Source organism: Malaclemys terrapin, chromosome 18 (assembly GCF_027887155.1).
Source record: "Malaclemys terrapin pileata isolate rMalTer1 chromosome 18, rMalTer1.hap1, whole genome shotgun sequence".
Lineage (NCBI taxonomy): Eukaryota > Metazoa > Chordata > Testudines > Emydidae > Malaclemys > Malaclemys terrapin.
In genome coordinates, this window is record NC_071522.1 from 17,538,124 (window position 1) to 17,556,278 (window position 18,155).

The window sequence follows — 18,155 nt, forward strand, 5'->3', positions numbered from 1 at the left end:
CAAAGTTTTAAAACTGAGTGAGTTAACCACAGACTAAGTGCAAAGCCTCATAGACACTCTGCTACAGCATTATTGCCTTCCTTGTGGTGTGTGAGATATTTGCCACCAGGCCTATTATAATAATTTATTTATTTATTAGTTACTGTTTACTCTCAAGCAAGATCAGGGCCCCATTGTGGTGTGTACTGGAAAAACACAGGGTAAGAGACAGTCTGTGTCCCAAAAAGCTTACAAACCAAACAGACAAAAGAAACAAAGGAAGGACAGTTATCGCTGTTTCACAGATGGGGAACTGAGACACAAAAAGACTATGTGACTTGTTCAAGGTCACACAGGGAGTCTGTGGCAGAGCTGTGATTTGAACAGTCTTCCAAGTCCTAGGAGCACAAGGCTGCCCTTTGTCTCAATAATGTGAGATTTGACAGTGAGCATCTACAACTGTTGGACAGTCCCATATTCAACTGCAAGTGTGAACTTTAAACCCTGTTTTCTTCAGGTATCATGACTGGGAAGTGTGTAGATTTCAACAGCAATGACAAGACCTGTGAGATTTTTGGCTGGTGCCCTGTAGAAGAGGACGATCAGATTCCTGAGTAAGAAATGGTCCTATTTTCAGTCAGATTTCCCTTCTTGGTTGTGAGGGGCATTGCTAGTATTACATGTAAGGTTAGGATTGCACCGGAACAAGACCACTGCCTAACTACTGCTGCTCATGAGCCAAATCCTGAAGCCCCTACTCAGGCAAAACTCTACTGGGGCCAAATGCTGACCCTGCTGCTCCATGACCTTGGAACATGGCCACAGTTTTGCAGAGCAGTAAGTACATCCCTGGTGGAGGGCTGGGGTGGCAGGTGCCATGTGTTGCAGTTTCAGGGTAACTCACTTATATTCACCCTCCATGGTCCCATGGGGGCACATTTAAGGTTTCTGGCTCCCAATTGTCACCTCTCTTAGGTGGAGACCCATCAGTCTCCCTTCAGAACGGGGTCTTAAGGCACAGCTCCCTGCCAGCCAGTCTGATATCCCTGGCAAGCCAGTCTACCTAAAGGCCAGCCCCCGTGCATTGCTTTCTGTCTCTGAGAGCTCTGAACAGTGTACTGCCAGCCATTACAATTTACCACACAGCTCTTTCTAAGCAAGCACGTGTATTCTTAGAGGAAAAGCATTACAGAGAAAATGTATAAAAAACCATTAATAGAACTTACATGCATGCTAAAAACTTCCCAGAAGTCACCCCCAACTCCAGCCTAGAATACTTGTCAATCATTCAAACCCCACAACTAGGTTTGCCCCCTTGGTTACAAGTTCATGTCAATTTTTCAATCAGGAACTAGACCTTCCAACTGGACAATTTAGCTGTGTGTCTTTATACAGCACAGGCCTTTGCTCTCCAGTATCCTGGACCAGGCAATCACCAATCAATGGCCCTCTCCTCAGGGCACAGCTTCAAAAAGCTGGATAACTGGGGTCGTAGAATTTGCATTAATCATTCCCCAGGAAATCAGCATAACACTTATTGTTCCACTTATTGTTCCATGCCTGCCTGGCACATTTCAATACAATTCATCGTTGGGTTTAGTGTGTGGGTGCTGGGTGGTATGGGAGGCTGTGACATACAGGGGTTAGACTAGATGATCTGGTGGGGTCCCTTCAGTACTTCAGCTTTATTGAACTCCTTAAATTTCCCAGATCTCACATTTGTCACACACCTTATCAGCAACCAAGGAACTTCCATCACACTTTCACACACGTGTATATGGCTGGGAAATTCTGTGGAGTGTCTTGCAGAAGTGCTCTATAATGTACATGCCAGAGCAGCTTACCTGATCCAGCAACAGGTGCCTTCATCGCCTCCGTTCCCCCATCCTCGAGCTGGGAGTCATAATCTTCCCTTTTGGATTCTGGTGTGTTTGAGTGGTTGGGGCTGTCATGGTTACAGGGCTACCTGTAAGTTTGTCCTCTTCCCAGTTTCTCTGAGCGCACCATTTGAGGTCTTTTGCCTTTACCACAATTCTTCCACATTTAGACCATTCCTGGGCTACAGCACCCTGTGGATCAACCATTCCTATCCAGCAGGTTCAACTGAACTCAAGTACCTGTTGTTCTTCCCTGCAGGAATCTGTGATCAATGGTTTACAGGGATCACACAGCTTTCCTGAAACAAAAGTAGTATTTTAAATAGTGGAACAAAGCACTTAGACAGAAAGGATTTTAAAACAACTGTCTTTCTTAGCTAAAAGCTTCCCATCCCCTGAGTATTGGCAGGCATAACATCTCCAGACACATCGAGCAAGGTGTCATGTGTGAGTTCCCTTGATCCACTATTCCCCCGTCTTGGGAGAATGTTCCTTTTAAAACCTGCCACAGTTCTTTTAATCACCTGCATTCCCAGGCCTTTTCCTATTTTGGCATCGTCTCTTAACACCTCTCAAGAGTTTGCTGAGAAGTAGCTTAACTGGAGCTACTTGTTTCCCTTCCTGCTTGTTTTTCCTGACAGCCACCTGTTAATCTAAACCAACATAGTCATACAGTAAACATCCCAATAACCATCTCAACATACTGTATTCATAAATTACAGAGACGCTCCAAATCCATCACAGAGTCTTCCAGGCACTACGGCAAAGGTCCTTCCCCTTTCAGGGTAAGTCAAATTTCCAAACAAAGATAGGCTTCCAGCAACTCTCCCAGGGTCAAGCAGTGCTGCAGCTCTTCCCCGAGTCTCAGAATCCTTACCCTGTTTATCCAGGGGCTCCCTCCCCAGCAACCTCAATATAGCCCACTAGTGGTGTATTGCCCAAGCCTCTTCCTTCTTCTGTGTGCCCTTCCCAGCTTCTTCTAAATCTTACCTCCTCAACTCCCCCCAGATGTCTGTTCCCCAGCATTCTCTAGCCCAGCAATTCTCAACCAGGGGTCCGAGGCCCCCTGGGGGGCTGTGAGCAGGTTTCAGGGGGTCTGTCAAGCAGGGCCAACATTAGGCTCACTGGGGCCCAGGGCAGAAAGCTGAAGTCTCGCCATCCAGAGCTGAAGCTGAAGCCTGAGCAACTTAGTGTCATGGAGCTCCTTGTGGCGTGGGGCCCTGGACAATTGCCCTGCTTGCTGCCCCCTAATGTCGGCTCTGGCTTTTACATGCAGAAAAACAGTTGTGGCCTAGGCGGGCTGTGGAGTTTTTATAGTATGTTGGGGGGGAGGGAGGGAGGGAGTCAAAAAGAAAAACGCTGAGAATCCCTGCTCTATCCCACCATGAAGAACCTCCTGCCAGTCTTTCTCCTGAGCCACTGGCTTGCCTGATATACTGTAGCCTGTCACATGACTGTCACTTAACCTGACCCCCAATCTCCAGCAGGACTTACTCTCTGTTTGGTCATGTGATCTTTAGAAGACCTACAAGTCCCAGAATATCTGTCCTTAAAGGAGCCAAGCCTTGGAACACGGCTGGCTGGACCCATGCCACAACTACTCTTAAAGAGAGGACAGACTGCCCTGTTACACAGGAAATGCAGCTAGCTAATAGAGCACCGTCTCCTGGGTTGGGTACATATGAACACGTAGCATTTTTCATAAGTTAGTAAGTTAAAAAAAGCTGCCGTTGTGCACTACAAATGGCCTCTTGATTGAGCAGATCTTAGCAGAGGAGAAGTGAATTTCCCCCCCTTATATCCCTCATTGGGGTGAGGGCTGCTCCAACCTAGTGAGGTAGCTGCGTAGTCCCCATGCTGCTTCTCCCACTTCCCTGAATCACCAGAACTGGGGAGAAGCAGAAGCCTATCAGATGCATGCAGGGTATGTGTTCAAGGGATGGGCATCAATAATGGCTCTGAGGTCCTTCTCAGTCATCCCAGCCACCAGATCATGTTATGGGTGCTCTGAGCAGCCCATCTCCTTCCTCTATGGCTGCTTCCAGGCTTTAGGGTGTATTGTTATGCCAGGGTTTTAGTAGCCTCCTCTCTTCCCCAGCAATGGTGGCATGAAAAGCCAGGAGCCTTGAGTCCTGCGTATGGGTCAGAGAGCTCCCTGCCCCTTTCTGAGGCTGCACAGGATCTTACCATAGAAAGTAAGGAGCTCCCATCATTGGGAGTGAGAGCCTCTCATGAGCCATGGATTTGAGCTTGTTGCCTTTAGTGGGAGTTTTGCTTGAGGATAAAGACTTCAGAATTTGGCCAACATGTTCAGCAGAAAAGTAATTCAAATTCCTCTGTTCTAACTGTAAAACGTCAGGTGCTGTACAGTAGCCAGCTGCAAAACCAAAGCCTGGTCTCTGTATCAGCCAACTGATCAGTGGGTGGGGATGAGGAGAGGACATTTGGCTTCTGCATTATTGCTTCTCCACAGTAAAGTCAACACAGCATATACTGAAAGGAATCTCCTTCATCGGGCACAAGACAAGGCTTGTCTGCATAGCAAATATTCCCTCTTCTCTATAGTGCTTCTACCTAGGGTACTTTGGAATTCATCTTTTTATCTAGAAAGTGCAAGGACCAGACCAAATCTCTCATTGGGTCCTGAATGTGATCGTTTGGATGCTATCCCAAATAATTTCTTTGCATCTATTTTTCTTCCCTTTATTGTAATTACTTTATATGTTGGCTAACTGAAAGACAAGCTCTTGTTAACACGTGTATTTTTCAGCCCCCCATTGCTCTTAGAAGCTGAAAAATTTACCTTATTTATTAAGAACAGCATCACCTTCCCCACGTTTAAAGTCTCCAGGTGAGTATATGGTTTTTTTTTTTTTTAAAGAGATCAAATGTCAAATCCGTATGACTTTTTTTTTTCTGATCGCTAAAGAGTTTGATCCCTGCCACTATGTAAAGCAATGTAGTATTGTACTTATAGCTCTTGGCTCATTTGGTGCAGAAAACACCATCTTTTGTCCCTGAGTCCAGTATTTGGTTGACTGCAGCATTCAATAACAAATCAGTTAGCAGGAATCAGGACTGATCCTTAAATGAGTCGCTAACCAAAATGGGGACGAAAGCCCTGGCCCTCCAAACAATAAGACTGCTCATGTGAGTAAAGTTATGAACTTATTCGCAAGAGCAGGGCGTAACTTTATAACACATGGTTTAGTATAGCTGGGAGCGAGTCTCAGCCTGGGCACACAGATTCACACTAGTGTAAGGGCTTGTCTACACTGGCAATTTACAGAGCTGCAACTTTCTCGCTCAGGGGTGTGAAAAAACACCCCCCCTGAGCACTGCAAGTTACAGCGCTGTAAAGTGCCAGTGTAAACAGTGCACCAGCGCTGGGAGCCACTCCCCTTGTGGAGGTGGGGTTTTTTTAGAATGCTGGGAGACCTCTCCCCCAGCGCTCTGCCGCAACCACACAAGGCACATTAAAGCGCTGCCAGCGTAGACTAGCCCTAACTCACACACCTTCTGGGTGTGGTGTTCTGTCCCATCTAGTGGCACCGGGACCACTTAGAGAGTTAAAATGAGTCTGCTCTACGGCCTTAGCTAAGAGCCAGTTGGCTTTTAGCTCATGCAGTAGAGGCTCATGCACTAAGCTTCAGCGGCCCCACATTCGATCCCGCCCGCCGATGACCAGGGTCTGTCGGTGTTACACTAGCACACTAGAAATAGTGGTGTAGACGTTGCTGCACTGGCAGAGACTCACTCCTAGCTACACTAAACCACGCGTTATAAAGTTAGGCCACCTGAGCTCAGACACAGGCGATTGGGTGGCTAGCCCGAGCCTCTGCAGCAACGTCCACACTGCTATTTTTGCTATGCTAGCTCAAGTCCAGCTAGCACGAGTCTGTCTACCCAGACTGGGAAGCTCACATCCAACTGCAGGGTAGCCATACCCCTAGTGGCTAGAGCACTGGATTGGGACTCAGGAGACCTAGTTCTATTCCCAGCTGTGCCACTGACCTTGGACAAGTCACTTTGCCCTCTATATGCCTCAGTTTGTCCATCCGTAAAATGGGGGTAATCATGCTGACCTCCTTTGTAAAGAACTTTGAGATCTACTGATGAAAAATGCCTACATAGGAACTAGGTAGTATTATAAGGAACACTTCAGCTATGTAAAACCTGCTGCGCTGGTGCTAGCATTCAGCTGTATTTGGCTGTAAATGGTGTCTAATTTTAGTCTTAAAATCAGAGAAGCAGAGATTGCAATGAAATTTACTGGAGAGCTCAGTTGTCATGGTACACACACCTCTCCTCTTTCTGTCTTTTTATTCTTCTGAAGGCAGAAATATAAAATGAAGTACTACAGTGGGAGCAGCTAAAGCACCAGGACAACCTAGATAGTATAGAAATTGTCAAAGGCCCTTCACATCATTACGATTTCTGCTTCTAATATAGTAATTGATTTAGGAAATAATTCCCTCAGTGCCTCTCTGTAAACTGTCTCTCTGACCAAAGGAACAAGTGTAAGAGGATTTGTTGCTAGTCTGATTATAAATTTGATCCAGAACAAATGAACAAAAGTCATTTGTGCTGGGCATGACAGATTTCCCGTCTATAGATTTGTCCTGTCCCTGTACTATTTATGAGGTTAAATACACAGTAACCTGACATTAATCCATGCTGCTCTCTCAAGCAGCATGTATTCAGTAGAGTCTGTCCAGCCACCATTACTCAGTGCCAGGGATTGCCAGTTCAGTGCTCCCAGGAGGGGAGAAAGAGAATAAGATATTCTACAGTGGTAATAAGATGAAATGCACAGAACCCAGCTAAACAAATCCCTCTGTCATATTTTGCCTTCACTATCTTAATTTCTTCATGACAAAACCATGTTACAAAGTCAAAATGGGACCAGTTACACTAATGTAAATCCAGAGAAACTCCAACTGACTTGAATGAAGTTAATCTGGTTTAAAATAGTGTAAGTGAGCGTTATGCCCTTTTGGCCAGGAACTCTCTTAGTATGTGTTAGTACAGCACCTAGCACAATGGGACCTGTCCTGACTGTGGCCTGTAGGTACTACTGCAATATAAACAAACAACAACAGAAACAATCTGGAGCACTGTGTCCATAATGGTTTATAGCTAAAACCCTCTCTTCCACTGCTTTGAAAACAAATTTCTGAGCCTTGCCTCAATCCTTATTTCTGTCTCTAAATTATAAGTTTTGCAAAACAATGTACGTTCTTTGCTCTCGTGTTGCTGATTTTAAAGCACGATGCTCACTATGGCCTAGCTTTTCGAAAGAGCTCAGTACCCACTCAGGCATGGAAACAAGTGTCCAGATTTTCAAAAGAACTTTGCACGTTGGGTGCAGAACTCTTATGAGACTCTGGACATCAGCTGCTGGGTGGTGAGTAATGAGCTCATTTGAAAATCTGGCTTTTTATACCACAACTAATCAAACTATCACATTTCATTCAGTTGACATGCAGATTCTTTTTTATTCACAGACGCAACCTGGTGGAGGGCATTACCACAAGCTATCTGAAAAAATGCTCCTACCACAAAAACAAAGATCCCTTGTGCCCTGTGTTTGAGCTGGGATACATTGTGAAGGAATCGGGACAAAATTTTCGTGCTCTGGCCTTTAAGGTACACAGATTTCAACTGATGTTTGCTTTGGTCATGAGAATGAGGGGGTGTATGAGGTTGACCTGAAATGTGTGTGTGTGTGTGGGGGGGGGGGGGGGTTGGCCACTGAAGTGAAAAATTGTCATTAGCACAGCTCTATACCTTGATCCATATCACTTTATATATTTTGTTTGCAGCAAAATCCAAACTTGGGAAATAGGAGTCAACAAGGTGTCCTTGTTTACACTTCAAGCTGGAGGAACAAATTTCAGCTCAGGGAGACATACTCGCTGAGCTAACATGCTGAAAGTAAAATGTAGCCATGGTGGTGTGAGCAGCATAAGGCACTAGATGCCCTGAGTATGTACCTAGCAGGCATGTCTCCTCCAGCTCGAAATGCAGACATATCCTTAGGGCATGGCTACACTTGCAGATGTAGAGCGCTTTGAGTTAAACTGCCTTTGGAGAGCACAGTAGGGAGAGCGCTGTAGTCTGTCCACACTGACAGCGCACTGGCATGGCCACAGAGAGCAGTGCATTGTGGTAGCTATCCCAGCATGCAAGTGGCTGCAAGGTGCTTTTCAGATGGGGGGGGCGTGGAGTGTGACAGGGAGTGTGTTGTGTGTATGTGGGGGGAGAGAGAATGGGTTTTTGGGGGGCTGAGAGCATGTCAGCATGCTGTCTTGTAAGTTCAGAGAGCAGCAGACCTCCCCCTCTCTCACACACAGCATTCCACAGTAATGGTTGCTGTCTCAGAGCAGATAAGCATGCTGGCTGTCAGAAACGGAGCTTTCAAAGGTCACATCGGCATGCCTGCAGTGATTCCAAAACAATGACAAGAGTGGCCACTTGATTTAAGGAGATTATGGGACGTTTCTGGAGGCTGATCAGAGCTCAGTAATGCAACACCTCATTCACACTGACGCTGGGGCGCTCCAGCAGGGGTGCATCAAAATTATTTTACTCGCCGAGGTGGAGTACCAGGAGTGCTCTAGCCGTGGAGTCAGAGCGCTCTACGTGTCTTGCCAGTGTGGACGGGTAGTGAGCTAGTGCACCCGGGGCTCCTTTAATGCGCTGTAACTGGCAAGTGTAGCCAAGCCCTAAGATCTAATCTGCAAAAAGAGATCAGGAAAAGCAGAGCATTTTGTGCTCATGTTAACAAGGATTGTGTGTATTTGCCACGTTGCTGATCACGAGGTGCTACAATGTTGTTTGTTTTAGAACAAATAAAGAGGGGATTTTTTTTTCTGTCTCCACCCTTCTCATCCTGTTTGGCCTTTGTATTGAGAAGCTCACCGCTGCTTTGGTTCAGGCTTTTTTGCTTCCTTATTGCTTTTTGTTAACATTTCCCTCTCCACCTCCACAAGTGCACATGCATGGCTCTCACACAAGCCACCGGTCTACATGTTAGCATCTTACACCAGGGAAGAGGAAGAGGTGAAACATGTTACTATGGAGCATCCCTTTCCAAATTAAAAAGCTAACAAAACCAGGATGCATCAGAGCATCCTGAGCACAAATTTCTGCATGATAATGACGTGGATATTTCCTGTCCTTTTGTCGTGTCTCTCATAGGGCGGGGTTGTCGGTATCACCATAGACTGGGACTGTGACCTCGACTGGCCCGTGACCTACTGTAAACCTGTTTACCAGTTTCACGGACTTTACAATGATGACAATAATGTTTCACCAGGCTTCAACTTCAGGTAAGATGGCCCTATTATCTTCTGTTCAGCCTTCATATATAGTTTCTTCATCTTGGAGGATCTCAAAGCACATTACAGACTCTCTAAAAACAGGGATTATTCTCCCGACTACCAAAATAAATGTCACTGTTGCATGTGCAAAGAGCAGCCATTTGCTTTAGAAGTGAAAATGCTCCACCTCCCTTTAATCAGCTGTCCTTCCTCTTCTCACACACCCAGGCACTCACTCCAGACTCCTAGCTTTGAGCCATTGCAAAACCCTCCCAGGGTCACCCATATGCCCCCAATTAAAACATCATAATAATCACAACACGATGTATTTCCTTTGCTGAAATGGGTTAGCAGATCCCATAATTGTCACTATAGCTGTATAGTGCTACACCTGGCACTGCACTTAATAGTAACACGTAGCTCTTATATAGCACTTTGCATTCTTAGTTCTCAAAACACAGGCGGTCAGTATCATTACTGCCCCTCTGTCATGACAGGCAGAGTGGCTGGGCCAAATTTGAGTGAGTGACATTGTGACTTAGTGCGTGGGGTCAACAATTTGACCCGGCTCCCCTTCTGTCATAACGGGGGAGGGGGAGGAGGGAGGCAGCCAGGCCAAACCTGAGTGGCACTGACCCTCTGTGCTGGGTTCCAATGCCAAGAGCAGGAGCCGCTCCTGCAGGGTGAGTGCAGAGTAGGCTTGCTCTCTGACCCTACCAACCCCTCAGAGTTGGCGGTGCCATGCCAGCAGGTGCTGCTGAGAGTGGTCCATGTTCCCTCAGTGGGGCGAGGAGGGGCAGAAGTATGCTAGCCAATGATTTTGGGGTTCCCCCCATCAAACTTGGATGCTGGGTGGGCTGCAAAAAAAGACAACATGCAGTTGGTGGGTCACCTTATTAACATGTTCCAAATGTAGTAAGAGCATGAATATATTCACTACACATATTGTCAAGAACAAGGTATTTGTGAGTTAGGCCAAACTTTCCTAAAACCAGCCAGATACCCTCTAAACTGGTACTGCAGTGATCACAGAAATTCACACCCTACATCCATTCACCCATTAGTGGTATAGGATTCTCAGTCGAATGCCTCATCATAGGTTGCCTAGCTATAGATATTGAAATACCCACCCATTTTTTGTATTTGTTTGTTATTCATTTCTTTAGATTTACGTAATAGTAACAAATAAGAGCCCTATGCACCGTAACACTTAATTATTCTTCTTGTAATAACATAATACACCCAGTAGCAATAAACAACAAATGTTCAAACAGGAGCAAATGAACTCATCTCATCTTAGCTAGTCATGAAATTTTCAGTTGAATATTTTCAGTTCATTCACTGATTTTGATTTGGAAGAGGACAGCTTCAGGGTAAAAATAATACTAACTAACAAGCTGTTATCTAGCATTTTTCCTCAGCTCTTATCCTCGAAGCACTTTACAAAGGATGTCACTATTATTAGCCCCATTTTCCAAATGGGGAAACTGAGGCACCAAGCAGGGAAGTGACTTGCCCTATGTCATCCAGCAGGGCAGGAGCCTCCCAAGTCCCAGTCCCTTCCTCTGTCCACTCAGTCACAAAAGTTCTAATTTCTCAATTTTCTAAGTGGTTTATATTAGTTTGGTTTATTTTTGTTTGCTAAAGACCATGAAAGGCCATTTAACATATTATCTGTCTGATTGGAAAGGTATGCCAAATACTACAGAGAGAATGGAACTAACTACAGGACTTTGTACAAGGTGTTTGGAATCCGGTTCGACATCCTGGTGAATGGAAAGGTAACATCCTGTGTGAATTCATTTTAAATTTAATTCATGGATTTCTCATGAGCCTAGCTTTTAATTTCATTGCCAGTTCATGTGTTATAGAATCCACCCCAGTATCTGAATCTAGTGCCTCTCACGGTCTTAGACTCAGAACGAAGGTTGAATGAGAGTCAGGATGGCGTGCATGCCATTTCTATATATCCCTGAAGCTCATTTACTGAAGTAGAGGAGTTGAATTGTTTCAGCAAACTTTGTGGGGATGGATATGATTTCTGCTGGAGTCCTGGGTGCTTCCTGCTGTGACAGAGCGCTCGCTCTCTCTCTCGATGCAAGTTAATAGATAAACTGCCAGTAGATGGCACTCGGGAATATGTAGCATAGTTCCTGGTTTTGCAAATGGTTCTCTCTGTACAGCTATTTACACCAGCTCTTTATACTTTCCACAATGGCCACTGAGCACTGCAAGCCATTTTCTAAGGCTGGTGTTTAAAGATAATAGGTCACAGTCATCAAAACTAATGGTTTGGTCAATCAGAAAGTAACCATTGTGAGCTGATGGTCTCGGTCTTTTCCTGGTGCCCACATCCCAGAATCACCCCTACATTAGTATAGATGGCACTCTGGTTGGCAGTCTTAGCACAGACACCAAGCATGGGTGTGGAGATAGACTTGCCCCTTGTCACCAGAAACTGGTCTCTTTGGATCATGAGTAGTTGAGGAGCATTGCAGGAGGAGCATAAGGAAAGTCATTGGAACTGCCCATCCTTTTCCTGTTCTTTGCCTAAATAGAGAACTCCAGTTGCATGGATGGAAATCCCAGTGCCTTCAGGAATATTCAGTTCACAAAAGAAAAAGAAAGTAATGGCTTGATATCTAAAATGCCCAGTCACCCCATCTCCTTCTCTAGAGGGGTATCCACAGCTCCTGCATACCTCTGAGAGGGAGTGAACTCTTCTAGTGGTAGCCACGCAAGGTTCCTTAGCAGGGTCATTTCTAGCCCTACTCGTTCCTTCCCCCTGCAGGATTCCTCTGCTTTATTAGATCCTGCCTATTTTCTCTGATTTTATTCAGGCAGGTAAATTTGACATCATCCCAACGATGACCACGATAGGCTCTGGAATTGGTATATTTGGAGTGGTGAGTATTGCTATGTCCAGCCTGCATGTGAACATGCAAATTATTCTGCTTGCATGTGGCACTGAAGTGAAAGTGACTCTGAGCTATAGCAAAATACCAGCTCCACATAGGCATCCACCTGGCCCTGTAAATGTGGAAAATGCAAAATGAATAGGAGGAGATATTTCCTTGCAATAGAGCTCATCTATCTCCAGATCCCCTAGATATGAACAAACCACGGTGCAATGGGGACTGATGTTAGATGGTCTGCATATCAGCTTGGACTGCCATCTTGCTGGACCCAGTCAAGCTAAGGAAAGTCAGGCCTGGTCAATATTTTCATGGGAGACCTCCAAAAGAAACGCTGGAACAAATATTCTGGCTGATAGGTAGAGGTCTTCCTTTTGCAATACCCCAGCATAGCTTTCAGCGGTGAGGTTCTGTCTTTGAGGTGAGATACCACATTTGGATCCTGGCTGCTTGTTGCCATTAAAGACTGCATGGCACCTTTTGCAACAGGAAGGGTGTTAAACTTAGGGTGTTAGCCAAATTACAGTTTAAGTAATTACTTTCTGCCTACTTAAGTCCCCTGGCTTGAATCCTGCATGTATCACTTCTGTCCTAAACTAAGGTGCAGTATGACTCTGCACTATTAAACAGCTGCCTTGTTCCACGTCCAAAGTGGATGAAGTGATTGCTGTTTGCAAGGTGCTTTGGGATACTTTGGGATGAATGTTATAGACTCAGGAGATTGGTGCAGATTCCTGGTTTAGAAGATCTAATACTTTAGGTGCTGCCCTAACCATGGTTTGGTTTCTGTGTCATGCTTTGTCTGATTTAAGGCATCTATAGTGTGTGATCTGCTCCTGCTGCACTTTCTCCCACGACGGGATTATTACAAACAGAGGAAGTTCAAATATGCGGAAATGAGGACTCCCGTGTGTGTAAGTAACAATTAATTCCTCTTTTACCTGAGACTGCAGAGAGCAGGAGGTATTTGTATATATGTATGTGTGTTCATGTATAGAGATTATACAACAAATCTGTGTGTGTATGTACAGTATATAAAAATATTTTGGAGAGCAGCTAGACACTTCCTTCTCTGGATCGGTTGGCTCTAGTGATTGTCAAATCCACATAACACTGAACAGAGACTAGAACCCATGACCTTCAGCTCTGAAGTTACAAGGCCCTTGGATATGAAGAATTTCCATTAGCTCTTTGCTTATTCCCTCAGTGGTCCAATCACTAAAGAGCGTCAGTCAGTGTTTGCGCTAACTCTGCTATGACTGGAGTCAGTGGCAAAACTCCCATTGGCTTCAGTGGGAGCAGAGCTAGGCCAGCACTGACTGCTTTTAAAACCCAATAAGAACATAAGAATGGCCGTACTGGGTCAGACCAAAGGTCCATCCAGCCCAGTATCCTGTCTACCGACAGTGTCCAATGCCGGGTGCCCCAGAGGGAGTGAACCTAACAGGTAATGATCAATAATCTCTCTCCTGCCGTCCATCTCCACCCTCTGACAAACAGAGGCTAAGGACACCATTCCTTACCCATCCTGGCTAATAGCCATTAATGGACTTAACCTCCATGAATTTATCCAGTTCTCTTTTAAACCCTGTTATAGTCCTAGTCTTCACAACCTCCTTAGGCAAGGAGTTCCACAAGTTGACTGTGCACTGTGTGAAGAAGAACTTCCTTTTATTTGTTTTAAACCTGCTGCCCATTAATTTCACACATATCACCTTAGAATAATATCATAACATTGCAACACTGCAAATCTAGGTTGTTTTTTCACAGCTGCCTAAGGGATATGGACTGTCAATTTCCATTCAAATGAACAGCTATTCCAGAAATTAATTTTAATGGGCATTGATCACCCAGATCTCCTAGGTGGATTTGAAAATCTCAGTCCTTATGTCTAATGATCCATTCTCAGAGTCATGAGGTTAAGTTGGGGTTAAATCCTTTGCTCTATCTACAGTGCATCCTACAGGACAAGAGGTGACTTGCAGAAAGAACTTATTCTTGGGTGTTTTAAAAGAATACCCATTGAAATCTGGGTTATTCATGAGTCACTGGACATACACTTACTGATCTTTCTAGAAGATCTTTTAACGAGAGCTGTCAAGCGATTAAAAAAATTAATCGCGCCTAATCGCGCGATCAAACTAATTGCGTTATTAATCAAACTGTTAAACAATAATAGAATACCATTTATTTAAATGTTTTTGGATGTTTTCTACATTTTCAAATATACTGATTTCAATTACAACAGAATAAAAAGTGTACAGTGCTCATTTTATATTTATTTTTATTACAAGTATTTGCACTGTAAAAAAAACAAAATAAATAGTATTTTTCAATTCACCTCATACAAGTACTGTAGTGCACTCTCTTTATCATGAAAGTTGAACTTACAAATGTAGAATTATGTACAAAAAAACTGCATTCAACAATAAGCCAATGTAAAATTTTAGAGCCTGCAAGTCCACTCAGACCTACTTCTTGTTCAGCCAGTTGCTCAAACAAGTTTGTTTACATTTGCAGGAGATAATGCTGCCTGCTTCTTGTTTACGGTGTCACCTGAAAGTGAGAACAGGCGTTCTCATGGCATTGTTGTAGCTGACATTGCAAGATATTTACGTGCCAGATGTGCTAAAGATTCATATGTTCCTTCATGCTTCAACTACCATTCCAGGGGATGTGCGTCCATCCTGATGACGGGTTCTGCTCGATAACAATCCAAAGCAGTGCGGACTGACACATGTTCATTTTCATTATCTGAGTCAGATGCCACCAGCAGAAGGTTGATTTTCTTTTTTGATGGTTTGGGTTCTGTAGTTTCTGCATCGGAGTGCTGCTCTTTTAAGACTTCTGAAAGCATGCTCCACACCTCGTCCCTCTCAGATTTTGGAAGGCACTTCAGATTCTTAAACCTTGTGTCGAGTGCTGTAACTATCTCTAGAAATCTCACATTGGTACCTTCTTTGCGTTTTGTCAAATCTGCAGTGAAAGTGTTCTTAAAATGAAGAAAATGTGCTGGGTCATCATCTGAGACTGCTATAACATGAAATGCAGGTAAAACAGCAGGGGATATACAATTCTCCCCCAAAGAGTTCAGTCACAAATTTAATTAACGCATTATTTTTTTAACGAGCATCATCAGCATGGAAGCATGTCCTCTGGAATGGTGACCGAAACATGAAGGGGAATACGAATGTTTAGCATATCTGGCATGTAGATACCTAAAAAAGTGCCATGCAAATACCTGCTCTCACTTTCTGGTGACATTGTAAATAAGTAGAGGGCAGCATTATCTCCTGTAAATGTGAACAAACTTATTTCTCTTAGCGATTGGTTGAACAAGAAGTAGGACTGAGTGGACTTATAGGCTCTGAAGTTATACATTGTTTTGTTTTTGAGTGCAGTTATGTAACAAAAAAAAATCTACATTTGTAAAGTTGTACTTTCACAACAAAGATCACGCTTCAGTACTTGTATGAGGTGAACTGAAAAATACTGTTTCTTTTGTTTATCATTTTTACAGTGAAAATTTTTATAATAAAAACCATACACTTTGATTTCAATTACAACACAGAATATGTATGAAAATGTAGAAAAACATCCAAAATATTTAATAAATTTCAATTGGTATTCTATTCTATAACAATGCGATTAAAACTGCGATTAATCGCGATTAATTTTTTAAATAGTGATTAATTTTTTTGAGTTAATCACGTGAGTTAACTGCGATTAATCAACAGCCCTACTTTTAACACAAACCTACTCTGATTTCCAAAGAGTTGGGAATGCTTCACTAAGCATGGTGTGAAACATTGAGACCAATTGGATCATGGCTACTGTTGCACAACAGAGATTAGTCTTTATCACTGATGCTGTTGTGGGGTAATCCCAGAAGGAATAATTGTTTCATCTGGTTTGGACTGGGCAATATCACAGGAAAAAGAAGAGGCTTCCCCTTCCTCCATGAGCAATCTGCAGAACAATGTGACGGGCTCTCAGTGAAATGTAAGTGGACTCCCCTATCTAAGTTAGATGCACCATTGAAAGTTGATGAAGTCACACCATTTGACCCAGTGATGAATCTGGCCCTCCCTGTTTCACACAAGGCATGAGAAAGATGCTGTTAAGATAACAGAGCTGGGGAGAGCAACAAGAGAGAGCTGAAATAGGGTTGCAGATGTGGCTTATGGTTAGTTAGATCAACAGACGGGGGCCGTAAAATCTTAATAGGTGTCAATATTTCATTGTGTGGGTTGGGTGCATGCCTGCATCATGGAGATAACATCTGGGGTGAATGGCCTGGGTTACTCGTAAAGTTTTGGGCGTGACTATGGCAAAGTCATCTGAAGTACAGCTTAGCTCAGAGCTGTGCCTCCTGGGGAGGTGCTGGGCAGGAAGACCCATCCAGGAGAAGGTGGTGATGACTTTTACTGAACCTGCCTCTTTCTTGGCAGGGTCTGCACTGAAAGAAGAACCTGTACCCTCTTCCTCTTCTGATATGTTGAAATAGCCCCCAGTTCATCAGGCCATCACAGATCAAATGCCAGCTGAACTTACCATTTTATACCTTAGACTGAGTCTTCCTAGGCTGATACATCTGGTCTATGGTTCAGCAGACTATATTTGTCAGGATAGGAGTGCACACCTTTATGAGCTCAGCCAAAATGTGAGTGGAAGGCCGATGGGCTGCAAGATAGCAGATGGTTCTGATTTACTCACAACTTTAGGCACTGACTAGTGGTGACTAAACTATTCTGGCATGGGGGATCCCCACTGAGTTCACCCAAGAAAAGAGAAGCATGGAACCCCATTCAGTTAAAGCACAGAGGGACTTTTTCCTTGTTGCTCTTTTTTTAAAAGGCCCTCTGAAGTTAGGGTGACCAGCTGTCCCCATTTTATAGGGTCAGTCCCAATATTCAGGGCTTGGTCTTATATAGGCGCCTATTACCCCCCACCCCGTCCCGATTTTTCACATTTGCTATCTGGTCAGCCTATGTGAAGTGCTATCATCCTTGGTCCAAATACAATATACAGAGAGGGAGAGAGGTTAGGCCAAACTAAGTACTGAGTCTAAAACAAACATGGGAAGACCCAAACAGCACTGATTACATCACCCTCCTGATCCCTAGTTGGGTGTTGGCATCACATGTGATAAGGCACACACCCCCATAGAGTCTAATGAGATCACAGCAGACAGTTCTAGTCCCACCTAGACCTTCTGTGGTCTGACTATGAAATGCACAGAGGCTGTTTGGAGCTATGCTCTGGATTAGCCCAGGCTCTGTCTGATTTGTAGGGACTTTGTTAGCCCTGGCTAAACCACTGCCCAGTAGAGGAAGTGCCTCCTCCTGATGAAGACAGCACTGTTCCTCTTGGTCAATTACAACACCTGGTAATTATATGTGGTGGGGAAATGGTTATTTTGTAATAATGTATTTTATTAAAAAATAAACCTCTAGTTTTTCTACTAATTCACCTCTCTGTGCCAGTGCTTGTCCTTGGAGGCTGTAGATAGATACAGTGTGCTAGCAGGCACTGAAGAATTCAGCATCTCAGAAAGGTCGTATTTACAGTCTATAGCTCTTCTCCTCTAGCCTAACAAAGAATGTGACCATAAGCAAACCTGGTGCAGCAGCCAGAGCTGCATGTAAACAGTGAGGATATGCCAACCCATCATTTTAACTCTGCACAATCTAGACTGCATCTCTCTGCTCACTTTTTCCTCATGCTGCACATGCCTGGGGTCCCCCTCAAATTGTCGTACCTTGTTTAATTCTATTTCTATGGCCAGTTTGCTCTGCACTCTTCAGGGGAAATTCTATCTGCATTGCTTAATTGTTTCCCTCTGCATCCCAACTTCACCCATAGATAACCTATTTTTGCTCAAATGACATAATAATACTTTGCAATTCTTTCATCCAAGGAGCTCAGAACATTTTCCACAAATCAACTAGTTAAGCTTTACAACACTTCTGTGTGGGTAGTAAAGGATTTATAGGGATCACTTCATTTGCCACAGAAATCCAGCCTCTCTGGTGTGGGACGCAAGAGCTGTTTGACAG

The 18,155-nt window shown here is 44.1% G+C and overlaps 1 protein-coding gene across 1 annotated transcript in view; it reads left to right on the forward strand.

Annotated features, from left to right (window-relative positions):
* Positions 1 to 17,564, forward strand: part of P2RX1 (purinergic receptor P2X 1) — a 32,477-nt gene extending 14,913 nt beyond the window's left edge. The window contains exons 5-13 of the mRNA XM_054008648.1: positions 497 to 593; positions 4,627 to 4,707; positions 7,364 to 7,505; positions 9,060 to 9,190; positions 10,872 to 10,962; positions 12,022 to 12,087; positions 12,909 to 13,010; positions 16,030 to 16,098; positions 16,548 to 17,564. Coding sequence (XP_053864623.1) covers positions 497 to 593; positions 4,627 to 4,707; positions 7,364 to 7,505; positions 9,060 to 9,190; positions 10,872 to 10,962; positions 12,022 to 12,087; positions 12,909 to 13,010; positions 16,030 to 16,095 — 776 coding nt within the window. The 3' untranslated portion in view covers positions 16,096 to 16,098; positions 16,548 to 17,564. The remainder of the gene's footprint in view (positions 1 to 496; positions 594 to 4,626; positions 4,708 to 7,363; positions 7,506 to 9,059; positions 9,191 to 10,871; positions 10,963 to 12,021; positions 12,088 to 12,908; positions 13,011 to 16,029; positions 16,099 to 16,547) is intronic.
* The last annotated feature ends 591 nt before the right edge of the window (positions 17,565 to 18,155 follow it).